The 16,027-nt window shown below is 39.9% G+C and overlaps 1 protein-coding gene across 24 annotated transcripts in view; it reads right to left on the bottom strand.

The window, feature by feature from the left end:
- LOC131251594 (uncharacterized) overlaps window positions 1-14,018 on the bottom strand; it is a 62,960-nt gene extending 48,942 nt beyond the window's left edge. For 12 of the 24 annotated variants that reach the window (XR_009173984.1, XR_009173986.1, XR_009173989.1 and 9 more), the window contains exons 1-3: window positions 13,566-14,015; window positions 6,576-6,752; window positions 6,389-6,475 (exon numbers count right to left, since the gene is read on the bottom strand). Coding sequence is in view for 16 of the 24 variants with exons in the window: in XM_058252406.1 (XP_058108389.1) it covers window positions 6,389-6,475; window positions 6,576-6,752; window positions 13,566-13,799 (498 nt within the window). In the remaining 8 variants the exon portion in view is untranslated. Of the gene's footprint in view, window positions 1-6,388; window positions 6,476-6,575; window positions 6,753-13,565 lie in introns of all 24 variants that reach the window. The other 12 variants (XR_009173991.1, XM_058252400.1, XM_058252408.1 and 9 more) reach the window with 5 other exon arrangements.
- Window positions 14,019-16,027: the final 2,009 nt, after the last annotated feature.

Below are 16,027 nucleotides of genomic sequence, written 5' to 3'. Positions count from 1 at the left end.
ACCATGACTAGTAATGAACATTACACACTTTCTGCAGACCAACATAAATGTTTCAAGGAATTCAATGTAAGGGACTGTGATAGTCCACATCAGGCCAAAGCGGTACCCTCAAGGAGCCGTTTGTAAATTACATGTGCATGGCACTGGACCATTCAAAATTATAAAACGAAACGGTCTCAATGCGTATGTGGTACATCTTCCTCCTTCTATGAGAATTAGTCCACATTCAATGTGAAAGATCTAGTTGCATTTCAGGAGACCACTGATACATTATCCTGCCTATCACCTAACCATCATGATTCCCCAGACCTTTCTCTTGATCCATGGCCCCCTCCCGACCCATCTTCCCAACCTCTACGTCTCATACCTACCCTTCCCGACCCATTTTCCCAACCTTTACCTCTCATACCTCCTCGTTCTAACCCATCTTCTCAGTCACTACATCCCATACCTACCCTTCCCGACCCATTTTCTCAGCCTCTACCTCTTATACCTACTCATCCCGACCCATCTTCCCCGCCTCTACCTCTCATACCTACCCTTCCTACAGCTAAATAGAAAATAGAGGATATTCTAGACCATCAGATAATATTCACATCAGACGGCAGGTTTCAGAAGTTCTTGGTCAAGTGGAAGTCACGTCCAGCTTCATACAGTACGTGGCTCGCTGAGGAGGAGCTTCAGAGACTTGATCCTTACATCTCAAAGCGGTTCAGGAGTTTTATTTCGCCAGTGGCGAAATCTTCGCAGTCGGGGAGAGTTGATGGGGACATCACACGGGCACGCACACGCACGCCGCCCCCTACGTACGTACGCAAGGAGGAGGAGGGCCCCACCGTCAATTTGGATAGGTGACAACATCCAGAGAAGGCTTCCTAGCTAGAAGACTGAGTTTTGGTTCTTTGGAGTGGGACCGGTAGTCAAGTAAAGCCCATCATAGGATCTCATGATTGTGGCCCACTAGTCAGATTAATCTCATATTTTAGGTTTTGCTTATTAATGTTATTTAGAATATCATGGATGGTTTAGATTACTTTGATTAGTTATTATTTGTGTTTATTTCATCGTCAAGTAAAAGGTTGCGCACATGGCGTGAGTTTAAGGGATATAAGGTTTTCTTATAAATAAGCACCCCTTGTAAGTTTTTTCCGTTGAAGCTTAATAAATATTCTGCGTTTTTCTGCTCCTCTGAGTTCTCAAGTTCTGGAAATCCAATTGGGTGAGAAGCCCTCCCTTCATCGAAGGGCTAAGTACTGTCGTGCGAAACCACATCGATCCCGATTCGCCCCCATCTTCCAGCATCTCTATTTCTCATCTCCTACTGTCATCCGCGCTTCAAATCTATCATTTATTGCAACAGTTTTCCTCTTTACAACAGAATTCCATATTCTGGCCCTGCAGAAGGGCTGAAACTTCAGCAGAGCACCACGCACAGACCGCGCATCCGATCGACACGAAACTTGGAGTTTTTGAAGCCCTTCCCTGGCTGACCAGAGCCAAGGAGGCGCTTTCCGCATTTGGCGCCCCCTTGCACGTGCGGCCAGACCCCTTCACAAGTGCGACAGGCCTGGCCCACTATCCGCGCGCGGGGACTATCTCTAGGTTCAGATTTCCGCCTATTTTACTCCTCTCATACCTATTCTCCCTAACCCTAACCCTAGATTGCATTACTTTCAATTTATTTGCCCATTTTCTTACCCTAGAGTTCTCTGAATTGGAATTGGTGAATCCTTTGGATTAGGGACTGATTGTTGTGCATGTGTGGATGATTTTTACTTCCCTTTGAGTATCGTTTAGTCCATAATTTTACTGATCCAGCCCTAGCCTGTGTAGGCCTGGACCCGCACAGATTCCCCTTGCTTGAATGTTTGAACTTTTGTGTGGGATGTAGAATTTTATGTGATTGTTTCTGAATTAGTATAATCTAAAGCCTGAGATCTTGCATATCATAGTTAATTTTCATGTCCTGCATCACATTGCCAGGCCTACCCAAATCAACATGAATAAAATAACCACAGATAAAAAAGATTCTAAAACCAAAAAGGTTTAACATAACTATTTCCCTGATATGTAAAGCATTTACCATTTAACAAAAGAGTGATCACGATGAGAGTTGTGTTTGGATGTGCAATTGACTTAAAGTTGCAACAACTAAGGGCCTGTTTGCTAACGCTGAATTTTTGCACTTAACGCTGAATTGGGAAAATGTTCCGTATTTAGTGGTGTTTGTTAATGCGTCGTTAATGCGGAAGAAGGAAAACGCTAAGTGGTTTTTCACTGAATTCTTTCCGTGACAGGAGTCTGGCTTAATGGTGAATGCGGAATGCGCTCAGTGAATTTTTCATTAAACAAAAATTTTTGCTTCCAAAATTACCCCTTTTCAAGTTATTACGGCAATTTTTTCTCTTTAAATTGTTTGCGCAATACAAAATTAACTTTTAACCTGTGAAATTTCTTTATGCCTCACCATGATGTCTGTGTTTCATCCATTCCATTCATCCATTTTTAATGATCATTTTAGGGCTTGATCTAAAAAATGAGAGGAATATAAATCTCAGGTGGACCACACCACAGGAAACCAATACTGATTGGATATCCACCATTAAAATCATCCTAAGGCTCACTATACTGTTTATTTGACATCCAATCTATTGATTAGGTCATATAGACCTAGATGAATGGAAAAAAACAAAGACCAGCTTGATCCAAAACTTTTATGGCCCCTAAAAAGTTTTTAATGGTCGACGTTCATTCAACACTGTTTTCCTGTAATGTGGTCCACTTGAGATTGGTATATACCTCGTTTTTGGTCTCATTCCATAAAATGATCTAGAAACATAGATGGACGACATGGATGAAACACATACATCATGGTGGGGCCCACATAGCACCGACCATCGGCCATTGGCTGGTGGCAGGGGAGTAGCCAATCTGTTTCCACATACGCGGATTGGATACTGACAGGTTGAGTAGCGACACTCGCCACGTCACCAAGTTGTGTGGGCCCATCATGATGTATGTTTTGTATCCACGCCATCCATCCATTTGGAAATAAAATTTTTAGTACAGATCCAAAGAATGAGTCAAATCCAAAGTTCCAGTGGACCTCGCCACAGAAAACAATGGGGAGAGTGATGCTCACCATTAAAAACTTAAATAGGCCACAAAAGTTTTTTAATCAAGCTGATATTTACTTTTTCTCTTCTTTCATGTCTGTGTTAACTTGTGAACAGATTGGATTTCAAACAAAAATCACCGTGAGCCTTAGAAAGGTTTCAAAGGTAGGCATCAATCTCGCCATTGTTTTTTGTGGTGGGGTCAACTACATATTTGGATCTGCCTCATTCTTTAACTCATGCTCTAAAATTAAATCTCCAAATAGATGGACGGTGTAGATAAAGCACATACATCATAGTGGGCCCATGGAACTTGATGACGTCACTTCGGTAGTGAATCTCGCTATTCAGCGGAAGCGGATTGGCTGGTGTACCTCACACCAGCTATATAGCTGCTGTAGTAACGTGTCGTGCGAAGACGAGCATTGACGCTCCTCGAGCTCCGAGTTGTACGAACGGTTCAAAGGAGATCAAAGACACATGGACCCACATTGATGTATTTATCATATCTACACCGTTCATCTATTTTTAGAGATCATTTTAGAGCATTATTCGAAAAACGAATCATATCCAAATATCATCTGGACCACACCACAAATAGCACCAGAGACAATGATTTTCACCATTAAAAAATTCTTATGGCCCACCATAACGTTTATTTTCCATCCAATCTGTTCATAAGGTCACAAAGACATGAATGAAGAGGAAAAACAAATTTCATATTGATCCAAAACTTCTTTGACCCAAAAAAGGTTTTCAATGGTATGCGTTCAATCCCCCATTGCTTTTTGTAGTGTGGTCCACTTGATAGTTATATCTGTCTCATTTTTGTCTCAAGCCTTAAGACTATCTCGCAAAATGGATGGTCAGTTTGGATATAACACATACCTCATGATTAGACCCACAGAACTTGCTGACATCAATACAGCAACTATACAGCTGGTGCGAGGTACACCAGCCAATCCGCTTCCCTATTCAACCTGTCAATAGTTAATCCGCGTCCAAGTAGGATGCAGATTGGTTGGTGTACCTCACACCAGCTATATAGATGTTGTATTGATGTCAACAAGTTCTGCGAGTCTCATCATGAGGTATGTGTTATATCCAAACCGTCCATCCATTGAAACCCTTTTTGGGGTCACAGAAGTTTTGGATCAATATGATTTTTATTTTTATTTTTTTCCTCTTCATACAGGTATTTGTGACCTTGTGAACATGTTGGATGAAAAATAAACTTAAATACCCCACGGAAGTTTTGAATCAATATGTTTTCACTTCATCCAATTGGGAATGACTTTATAAACAGTTTGGATAGCATATAAATATATTTATTTTGAAGGTTTTGTTGCTACTGGTGTTCAATCCTATACAACACATAGTGACAATCTTCCCACTAAGAGGAATTGAAGGCCTTATGAGGATATTTTAGTTTTTTATTAAGTATTTTAGTTTATTTGAATTAAATATGATGATATTTTAGTTTTTTATTAAGTATTTAGTTTATTTGAATCAAATATAATGATTATATTTTCATTTAATAAAAAAAAATTCTTTATAATGTAAAACATTTCCAAATGAGAGATAGGGGCAAATGTGTCAAATTAACATATTTCAGACATTTAAGATGTTTGTTAACAATTACTAGTGCCCTTCTCAATTACTGGTGCCCTTCCACCAATTCTTTCCATCTACCTGAAGGCGAAATGAGCATTACGCTCTGGAATATTCATAGGATTGTTGGTCTGCCGATAACCGGAAAATTCTTCGATGAATTTGTCCCCACCAACGACGAATTAGCCTTTCTCTCTTCGCCCGCCCGTATCGCTTCTATTTCGGAAACGACCACTGAACTCTTCAAAGAGATGTCCAAGTTTCCAAATATCAACAAGATTCATCTTATGCAATGGCTAGCCCATTTTAGGCTTTTAGCAGGGCTCTTCGGTAACCTTTCTTCAGTAAAACATTTCCAACAAAAGATAGGGGCAAATGTGTCAAATTAACATATTTCAGACATTTAAGATGTTTGTTAACAAACAGTTTGTTTCAAATTCAGTACTTAATTTTTAGACTTCAGCCATAATTATCAAACAAGTTTTTTTACTTCAGATTTCAGATTCAGGCTTTAGATTTCAGATTCGGTGTGTAGACTTCAGATTTAACAAACGGGGCCTAAGTTACAATAAAGTGGAAGAGAGAGATCAGTTTTTTTTTTCAATTAGAAACATTGCTTCTCTCGATGTTAATGCAATTGGTTTTGGTTTAATGTCCAACTGAATTGAATGTAATCACAAATTTAGACTGGTTAAACAATAGATAAAGTAGTACTAAGCCAATCACTCACATTTCACTTTGTTGTAACTCAACTATCACAATCTTCTTTATAGATTATCACAATCTAAATTAATTGTACATCCAAACACAATAAAATCACAAACAAGATGGAACACTAGCACCAAGTATTTATTTATTGGGATTTGGTAATGTCCCTCCCCACCTTCATGGGGATGTTTGTAACGTCCCCAAAACTATTGAATGATTCTTGGGATGCACAATCATCAATCATGACGGTTCGCTCAATAGTACCATCAGAAGCAAGCCATGGTGCAAGAATCATGACAATCAAATGATGCTAACCCAATCACTTAGGCCAATTTGTTACCACCATCTGTTTCTTACAAGCCATAGATCTCATTGTTAGAATCATCATAGCAACATGCAACTTCGGAATTATATGCAATACAAAGTGGGATTTATCAATGAGAAGGTTCAAGATGATGATTGGGCCTATTTTGTTTATCCACTCAATCTTGACTATCCGTTTTCCATGTTATTGATTAGTTTCTTAAAAGCATCCAGTTCCATGATTTCGCACCATGGTTTGTCCCCAGCTGTACGAAAGAATGGACATTTCAAATTGGCAATTGGGTATCCCATTTGTCACAAGGTTTGGGGACGTTGCTAGCATCCCCATGATGGTAGGAACGTTAGTAAAACCTTTATTTATTTGCTTATCCATTACCAATGGAATACTTAAATTCACATTGGCATATTGGCCATACACCTCAACTAAAAGAAACGGCCATGATGACAAATTCTCTAGGGTTTGATGGAAGAAACCTATTCAATACAACTGCCCAATGAGCTTGGTATTTCCCTAATGCCACGAGAAAGAAAATGGCATTGAGTGCCGTCAGAGTTGTGTGCAGAACCAGTACCAGCACTTCTCCACATGCAACCTAAGATTTACAAACATGGGTGTTTCCAATATTTACCTTTGAATGGACCTCCTTCGGAAGAGATTCGCAGGCTGTTTCTGAAAAGAACTGAAATAGCTCGAGCGTGCCATCTATTCCGAATTCCTGCCAAAGCAGTAGTGTAAGTATTATGCCAGTTGAAATGGAACCCGCAAAAGCTTGTCTGCAGAAAAAAGGAGAGTCACAAAGGCAAATCAATGCATACCCTATGCAATCCTCCATTCAGCAACAACTTTCCTACTGGGAAGCCTGCACTGGCAGATCCATCCTTATAGCTGAATAAAGCTTGGTAATCCTCCTCACCAGCAGACTTTGATGGATACCTTGAGGGAGATTTGACTGTCATTGACTGATTTGAATGTGACATTGCATCAATCTTACCCTGCACATAAGCAAAAGTTACACGACACTAATCAACAAAGCTCATCCATATCTTTCCAATGCATTAGATGAAAGAGAGGATTATTTATTTTATAAAGGCGTCCTGCTAAAGCTACCCGAGGAAATAGGATTTCAAATCTTGCTTTCTCCCACATGTGCCAATTTGGCACATGTCTGCAAGATCCAGGATGTTCATCCGCTAAGCCCCACTGCACGGGCCATGGGCTGAAAATCAAGCTAGTCTGGCAGTCAAGTGGGCCAAATGTGCATGTTGAATAATAGCTGTTTGTACTCTTTTTTACAACCGTACATTTTTCATATGTGTTGAGCCACCTGATGACCAGGCAGCCTGGCTCTTAGGCCATGGCACATACATTGGGCCAGATCTTGAACGCCAGACTAGGAATTGAAATCCAACTCTAGCATGATTTCTCTTCATAAAATTACGTGTTAAAAAACAATTAAACAACAAATACACTCCCATAACCACCAAGCATTTGGAGAACAAAAACTGCAAAGAAACAAAAATTGCAACAAACACTGTCGGCAGGAAGAAGCCTCCTACATAGATAAACTACAAAACAAGATTTCTAGTATTTAACACATCCATGGAACTTAAAGCACCCAGCATACCTAAGCAAAATCATGAAGCAATACGAACTTTCAAGACGATAATATCAGCATCGACAATCTCAACAGTAAGGAATGGTAGCATACTCAAGTGATTCCCGTAGTTCCTATCGAACCCTGAATGAACATAAAATACAACTACATGTGCAATGCTGAAACTGTTCAAATCAAGTGCCCCAACTTAAGATGACCAAGAACTATTGATAACGCCTAAATATTATATATTTATCCTCTCAATTACATTAGCTTTCCTATTATTTAAGTGCCAAATTGATTTAATTATATATATTTTCTTCATACAAGGTGATTTTGGAACTAAAGATGAATACATACTTGAAAGATGAATTTAAAGCTCAAAAAGAGATCAGTTTGAAGATGATGAAGAATTGGAGATTTGGAGGTCATTAATAAAGAACTCAAGTGTCAAAGATCTAAAAAACCAAGGACAAAAGACTGAAAATTTACAAAGTGCAACAACATAAATAACAGATTGTTTGGTCCCACCAGAAGTTGGTTTGATCTGACCGAATGTGCACAGAACAGTCCAACAAGAAACTGTAATTTTCAAAGATAATTCAGCTTGACACTTAGGTTCGACCAAAGCCATGATTGGTGCCATCAAAGTGAGGTTTGGAGCAAACTGAGAGAGACAGACTCTAGACATATTTTGGAGAAATTCGGCTGGACTCGGTGCAACTTCGGTGTGGCCAAAGGTTATTGTTGATGTAACCGAAGCGTAACATAAGTGCGTAAATTTAAAGTCGATTCCAAGTCGGTGCGGATTTTTCCTATTTAAATGAGTGTTTTAAGCTTTCCTAAGTACGAATTAGGGCTTGGGAGAAAGACCTAGGGGTGGCGGAGCTTCCATGGAGCCATCCTTGTTCTTCAAACCCTCAAATATTCTTTTTAGTTTTTCTTTTGTTTTTCTTTCTAAGATGTTAGCCATGTTAGGCTAATCTCTTGGCTAAGGCTACGGGATGAAGCTTGTAGTTAATTAAGATATTTAGTTTATTTGATTTAATAACAATGGTTTGAATAATAATAGTATATTGAAATAGATTTGGATTTACTTTAAAGTCTTTGAGTTGTTTATTTCTGAATTTGTTGTGCACTACGGATACAGTGAATGCTTTGATTTAACAATTGTTTAGCCTAAATTAAACAAGAATTCAATCTGTATAATTAATTGATCTATTGTTGCCTAAGGGTGCATTAGACATTTTTTATTCCCTGCGATTGAGATCCGAGTGCTTCATGAGAGAATCGTTCAATCGAAATCATATTCTTATTGGTGTTGATAATTGGTTTAACAGAATTATCTTTCGATTAAATAGGATAGGATAGGACTGAGTTTCCAATTGAGTTATATATTGAATCAATGAATGAGATATTGTGACTGTTATAAGTGGATTCCTGCATCCTTAGCCTTTTATTTATTGTTTTGAAACCCTTTAACCTATTCGTTGGATTAAAAACTCAGACCAACCATTTACCTTTAAATTAAATCTAGGTTGCGTTCTCCATTCCCTGAGGATTCAACCTCAGTCTCACCAAGTTATTACTGCATCACAGCCCTGCACTTAGGGTTGTCAACCCTTGGATTCAATCAAGTTTTTGGCGCCATTGCCAGAAAGTGGAGTTGAACACAATAAGGTTTGGGTTTTATAGGTTTGATTATTATTTTAGGTTAGATTTCTCTATTTTCCTGAATTTTTCTAACCTAGGGTTTTTGGGTTTTCTAATTTCAGAATTTTCTAAGGTTTTGTTTTAGATCTTCTAACATCACCAACATTGTTTATTTATTTTTATTTTATGGGATCTTCAAGTCTAATCCTCTCTTCTGGTAACTTGCTTTCCATATTGCTGCAGGATTTTATTTTCTATAGGACATTTTTTTAAGTTCAGGATTAGGGTTTTATCATGTTCATGCAGGAGTAGACATGAGAATACTACAATCAACTTCTAAGAAACAAGATATTGGTTGAAGGGTTGTCAGATCATCATGTTAGGAAATGCAATATGTCTCATAAATTATCTGGAACTATGATTAAGAATGACCAAGATATGATGTTCCACTGGTCAAGAAGACAATGCATGATTATTATATGGGTGAGAACATATATTGAATCAATGAATGAGATATTGTGATTGCTATAAGTGGATTCATGGATCCTTACATCTTTTATTTATTATTTTAAAACCCTTTAACCTATTCACTTGATTAAAAACCTAGACCAACCATTTACCTTTAGATTAGTTCTAGGTTGTGTTCCCCATTCCCAAAGAATTTGACCTCTGTCTCACCAAGTTATTGCTACATCGCAGCCTTGCACTTGGGGTTATCAACCCTTGGGTTCGATCACCTATGGTTGAAAAAGTACTCCAATTAGTAATCCATATCATCCGATCAATGCCTATGAATGGATGGTTAAAAGAAACTTGGGTAATGATCCACACATTCAACAGGCAAAAGTACATAAATTGGAAATCTATGATCATCCAATCAGTTTATTAGAGGGTATGCACCCACCGATGTTAGGGCCCACAATTTGAACAGCCAGTATTCATGTAGACCATGTGAGCTCAAATTTTGACCATGACAGTGAGCTACAACTACTTATGGTATCCACCAAAATGACACGAATTTGCCATAACACTCACATAAAGACACCAAAAAATGGAGGTATGAGATGGAAAAGAACAAACAAATTATAGAGTAAAACAAAGATTGGCACTTAAATATTGTAGTATGGCATAAATATTGTCGATCCAATGCACCATGCACAGTGCTAATTATCATGTACTCCTGCAAAAATTAGCGGCGTGATGGTTCAATGATTTGGACCATTCATCTGACGTCACCAACTGTTGATGGGCCACGGTCTAAGGATTTGCAAGAATTGGACAATCTTACCTTCCATAAAATGGACTTCTTCTGTTGAATGTGGAACATTGAAGATATTCTTTGGGCAGTTGGGATCATCCAACTGGCTTCTAGGCCATGACCCACTGTGGGGCCCACAAGATTAATGGCCTGGATCTATTGTGCCAAATTTTTGTGGGAGCACATTATAATTAGCTATGTCCAACACAGATCTTAGGTTCCGTTATAACACATGCATGCATGCATAAAGTACAAAAGAACAAAAGATTTTTCACGCATTTATGAACAGTTCTCATTGTAGCATCAATTTTGTCTCTGCAAAAATTTAATCCTTTGAAGCATTATGCAATAAATTATGTTGGATCATACTCATGTATGCAGTGAATGTACACACGGGAGCACTTATTGTAGTTGATCCAGGCCAACCAAATAGTGGCCCCACTGCAAAAGGGGTAGCAATCAATGGACAACTACCAAAAAAAATAATACACACACACACACACACACACACACATGAAATAAAGATTGGTCTAGGGTCCAAATTCAATGGGCAATTGTCATTTATGAAACTGTAAGGCTCATCAAATATTGTGACTTTCAAGCTACGCTCCATCTGTGGTGAGCCCAAAATTTAGACGGTCTAGATTCAATACATGCATGTTGTTCGTCCCTATTTCTGACAATTCATACCAGAGCCAATCAAGGAAGGTTGCATGTAATCATTAGGGAGTTGCGTAATGTATTTAAAGATCTTTAGAGGTATGCGAAGAGGATTTTGTGGCAATACAGCTGGTGTTTATCACGCAGCACGACGTCATCCATTAAGAGAAAGCAGTCGAGCGAAAAGTGGTCGTGCTGAAGCAGATTCGAGACAGATGGCTGGATTAAAAGCAATGAAAGCAAGTAGTGCTAGAACGGTTATAGCAACCATGAAAACGTGGGAAGCAACCAGATGGTCAGGTTAAGGCTATAAATAGCAAAGGAATTCAACAAGAAAAATTATCTTATATTTCAATTATCAGTCATTTACATTCCTTAGTGTAATCCATATCTTCATCAGTCACTTACATTCCTTAGTGTAACCTTCGCCTTTACCTGGTATTTACATTCCTTAATGTAATCCATAATAGTAATCAAGTAGTTGTTAACTTTACTTGTAATTCGAGTCTACGCTCATAAGCTGGATACAGTTCGAGTATCAAGCAAGTTCTCCATCCAAAAAGGCATTCTGCAGTTGTTCTCTGCGGCCAACTGTAAGGATTTCATTTTTGTTTTATTTGTATTGAAGAGAAAAAGTTCTTTCGTACGGAAGGCAAAGGTGTGACCCATTTTCAAAGGACGAACCCCACCATCTGACTATCGCTTGATCATCTTAAGCAATGCCATGCAAGTGACTGAATAGGCGACCGATCTTATTAGAACTCAGTCATATACGGTCGATTTCCGACATATCTGCCTATCTTGGCGATTGGGGTCGTAGTTGTTCGGTTTGAATTGAGCCACACATTCAATTCTAGCACACCCGCATTAATCACGTGGCCAAATTTGAAATCGAACCACAACACATGTCACATGTAAAATTGACACATGCATGAGTACAATCAACCATACTCTGTTGATGGATCATATATACACATGATAGTATTCAATTATCAATCTGGACCATCCAAATGGTGGCATGCATTATGGATTGATTGGAAATAACATTAATTACCTAAGTCTAAATGTTAGCAATGGTGGCAATCAAATAGACAGCTAACAAACAAAAAGATGGCGGAAATAAGGAATGATCAAAGGTCCAAAATTAATTTAAAAATTGTCCATTTACAGATAGTAAGAATTGTCATACATTATCTTTCAGGTTATGCACCACCCAAAGTGATCCCACACAGAATGGTGCGTGCATGAATATAGTCATCCATACTCTCCGATGGACCATACTGGCATGCACATAATCACATTCATGTACTCGATCCGAACCATTCATTTCAATCACAAAAATCAGGACCATCCAAGAGGTTTCCGACAATGTGGATGGGGTACAATCTGGAAATAAAACTAATCAGAAAAATTCAACTGTTAGAATGGTAACAACCAATTGGACGGCCATTGAAATGATCAAGGATCCAAACTCATTGGAACATCTCCATGTAAGGATTGTGAGAACTTTCAAACAACTTTACTTTCAGGCTATACTCCATCTGCAGTGGACCCACTGTTTGGAAGGTCTGGATTGACTACATGCATGCCACGTGTACAATGGTTGCCCACATGAGTACAAGAAACCATACTCTGCCAGAGTATTTTCATGTAATCTCAAATGTTGTATTTTGTTTCAAAAAAAAAAAAAAATCAAATATTTCAGTTTCCCTCTTTGAAATTTCCGTTGCTTTTGAGTTGTGGGTTTAGTCCCACATCGGATTTGCCCAAGCAAGTTTTCTTGTATATAGGGTAGGCTTTTTACCTTGGATCTTGAGCCCAATTCAAGGGACATGTGAATTTGGTCCTGTGGGGGAGGCTATGCCAATAGATCTAATCTATGTCATTGACTACACGCGCGCGTGCCAGGCCGAGTCCAAGTCTGTATCTGTATGCAGATGCAGATGCAGGTGCGGGTGCAGGTATACTCACGCGGGGGGGTGTGTGTGTGGGTACTCGCAGGACTTTATTCGTGCGAGTATACTCGCACTTGCGCCCTTCGTTTTAAACCAGAGAGATGTGGCCGGTCGATTGGTCGCACCTATTGGCTTTAAATCCAATGGACCAAACCTGTCTATATAAGGACTGCCATTCTGCTTCAAATTTTATGAAAAATCTTTCTGCTCTCTCTGTTCCTTTTCTGTTTTACAAATTTTGGTTACTGAGTTCGTCGCTGAGTTAACTCAGCACTTTCGAGTAAAATTGCAAGTGGTTCAAGCCCACGAACAATGAGTGCACGGTTGGGACCGGGTTATAGTCGTTGTATCTGGGAGGGGTCATTTGCTCTGGAAACCTGTTGCACTTGAGAAGCTGTCAAGGGGGAACAAATTCGATTTCAAGCCGAGTGACTCAAGTCACGCCTCAACTAAACTCTATAAATCTTTTTTCTCATTTCTTTTATTTTCTTTTTCGTTTTCGATTTTAAATGGTCTATTTGATTCAACCAAATATTCCAACATCTAATACCAACAGAGCCGGAAGTTTCAGGAAAAGGAATTGGCATTTACACCCACCCAACTGATTGGACGACACCTATTTACGATTTATGGGAACTGAAGCACTACAAATCGGTGTAAATAGCGGCTCCCTTCGAGAAATTACCTTTACTTTTGAAATTCTCGTCAGTATATTCTCCAGCTTCTCTCGCTCCTCTGCAGCCTGTAGATACAGAGAGGAGGAGAATGGAGTGTGAGGGAAACGAGAAATTGAGGGGATATATCGCCGGGCGGTTTTTCGACCGTACTCTTTCAGAGATGGTGTCGAAGATTCGATCAGCAGCTTGCTGGAGATCAAGAAGCGATTGACGGAGCTGACTGTACTTCGCGACGGATACATCGCGGCGACGGTTCCCGTCCTCAGAGACGCGGAGCATTTTCGCTTCTTGTTTCTTCTTCTTTTAAGTGGGGTTTCGCGGCGACTTGCCGTTGGATGGAAATGGCGGATCGACGAGAGGGGCGGCAGAAGGATGGTATACTTCTAGTCGAGACGATGGAAACGGTAGCGTGATTCGCGCGAGGATAAATCGAAGATGTGAATCGCGGCACACGTGTCCAAGTGGCACATGGCGCAACCTTCTGCCCTAGCCCGGGGATTAATCGGGCCGAGCTGGGTCTGAATATAATGCATGTTGGAAATACCCGATGAACAGGCCAGATCTTGCACAAGTGAGTGGTGGGGCTCCACATCGTCCAGGACTCTAGCTCAGGCCATGCAAAAAGGACGCGGATTGGGTAGTGATCCTAATGGCTAGTGCTCGATGCTCTGTGTGCCCCACATGGTGTATGTGTTTCATCCATGCCGTCTATCCATTTTTCCCTATCATTTTATGGCATGATAAAAAAAATGAGACAGACCCAAATCTCAAGTGGACCACATTACAGGGAATAGTGTTGATTGAATGCCCATCATTCAAAACTTATTGGGGGCCAAAAGTTTTAGATCAAGCTGATACTTGTATTTTTCCCTTTATTCAGGTCTGTGGTCTGTGTGAACTAATCAACAGGTTAGATGTCAAAGAAACATTGCAGTGGGCATTTAATGGTGGATATTCAATCTGTTTTCCTATGGTGTGGTCTACCTTAGATTTCCATATACTTCATTTTTTGGATCAAGCATTAAAATGATCTAGAAAAATGAATGGATGGTGTAGATAAAACACATACATCATGGAGGGGCTCACAGAGCACCGACCACTAGTCATGTTTTGAGATATCATAGCCCTGGCTGGGCTCCAGCCTTCACTCTACTGTGCAGGCCGGGGTTGATAAAGATAAGCCCAGCAGCTACGGGCCCAGCCCATTCATACACCTAGAAGTTGTGTACCTGGACATGGTGGTGTTCACTGAGGGTAGCCCAACGTGAGGAAACCCCAAACCACGCCATTCACTCAACATGCTGGCCACACGTGTACACGAAACTTAGGTAGTTGATGTCTTTCTCTTGAACCGTCCCTTTTTTTGGCCTTTGAAGTGGGGCCACATTTTTTTAATGGGACCACAGGTGTTAAATGGGACTCGGATTGCCTGGTGTGGAACACACCACGGACGACCGTACAGCATGATGTGTATGTGTTTTATCTATGCAGTCCATTCATTTTGCTTGAACATTTTAAAGCATGAGCTCAAAACTGAAGCAGGTATAAAGTTTGAGTGGACCACACCACATGCAGATAATGATGCCCACCTCTTTAGGGTCCACCATCATGGCTATTTTCTATCCAACCCATTCACAAGATCATGCAGACATGAATAACGAAGAAAAACAAATTAACAAATTAACAAATATCAGCTTTATCCAAAACATTTGTGGCCCCAAGAAGTTTTGGATAGTGGGTGTTCAATTTCATATGTTCCCCATGGCATGGTCTACTTGAGCCATGTATCTGCCTCATTTTTTAAGCATGCTATAAAGATATGTTAAAATGGATGGACAGTGTAGATAAAATGTTGTTATAGAAACTTGGTTAGCCGTTCTTGGACCAACGAACCTGCACAAAGGACAGACAAGGAAGACCCTGGTCTGTATAGGAGACCCTCTGATGCCTATATCGGGAAAGGAATCTAGATCTAGCTAAATATTAAGGATTTAGGGCCAGAAATTGTTCGTGTCTTTCACCTTTGGGGGCTTTCTTATTTATAGATAAGGAGAGGCGTTGTTTTAGAGAGCACTTATCTCTATTTGGCAGAAACCGATTATAGTAAGATTTGGACTCGTTGCGCAGCGGATCTTTTTAAATCCTTTGCTAAAATCTTGGGGTGATCTGTGTGGGAGTTGGTTTTCGTGATCTTTGATTGAGAACATGGATATACCTGATTAAAGTTAGGTTGGATCCCACTGAGAGCAAATTCAGCTGTCCTGAAGTAGTCTGACCTGGTTCGCAACCGAGGTCGGTGTTGCGTTCGTCTAAGGACAGGTCTTGCTGACTTAAGGTGAGTAGGCTCGCTTCCTTCATACCGCAATTGATTAATAATTGTCTCGACCTTGTGCTTAGAGGTCGAGCTTGGCCTTTTCTTCATACTTGTTCAAGGAGGTCAAGCTCCACCTTTCTCCTTAGTTGAGGAGAT

The sequence above is a fragment of the Magnolia sinica genome, chromosome 7, assembly GCF_029962835.1.
Source record: "Magnolia sinica isolate HGM2019 chromosome 7, MsV1, whole genome shotgun sequence".
Classification (NCBI taxonomy): Eukaryota; Viridiplantae; Streptophyta; class Magnoliopsida; order Magnoliales; family Magnoliaceae; genus Magnolia; species Magnolia sinica.
This window is presented reverse-complemented; position numbering and strand designations above follow the sequence as displayed.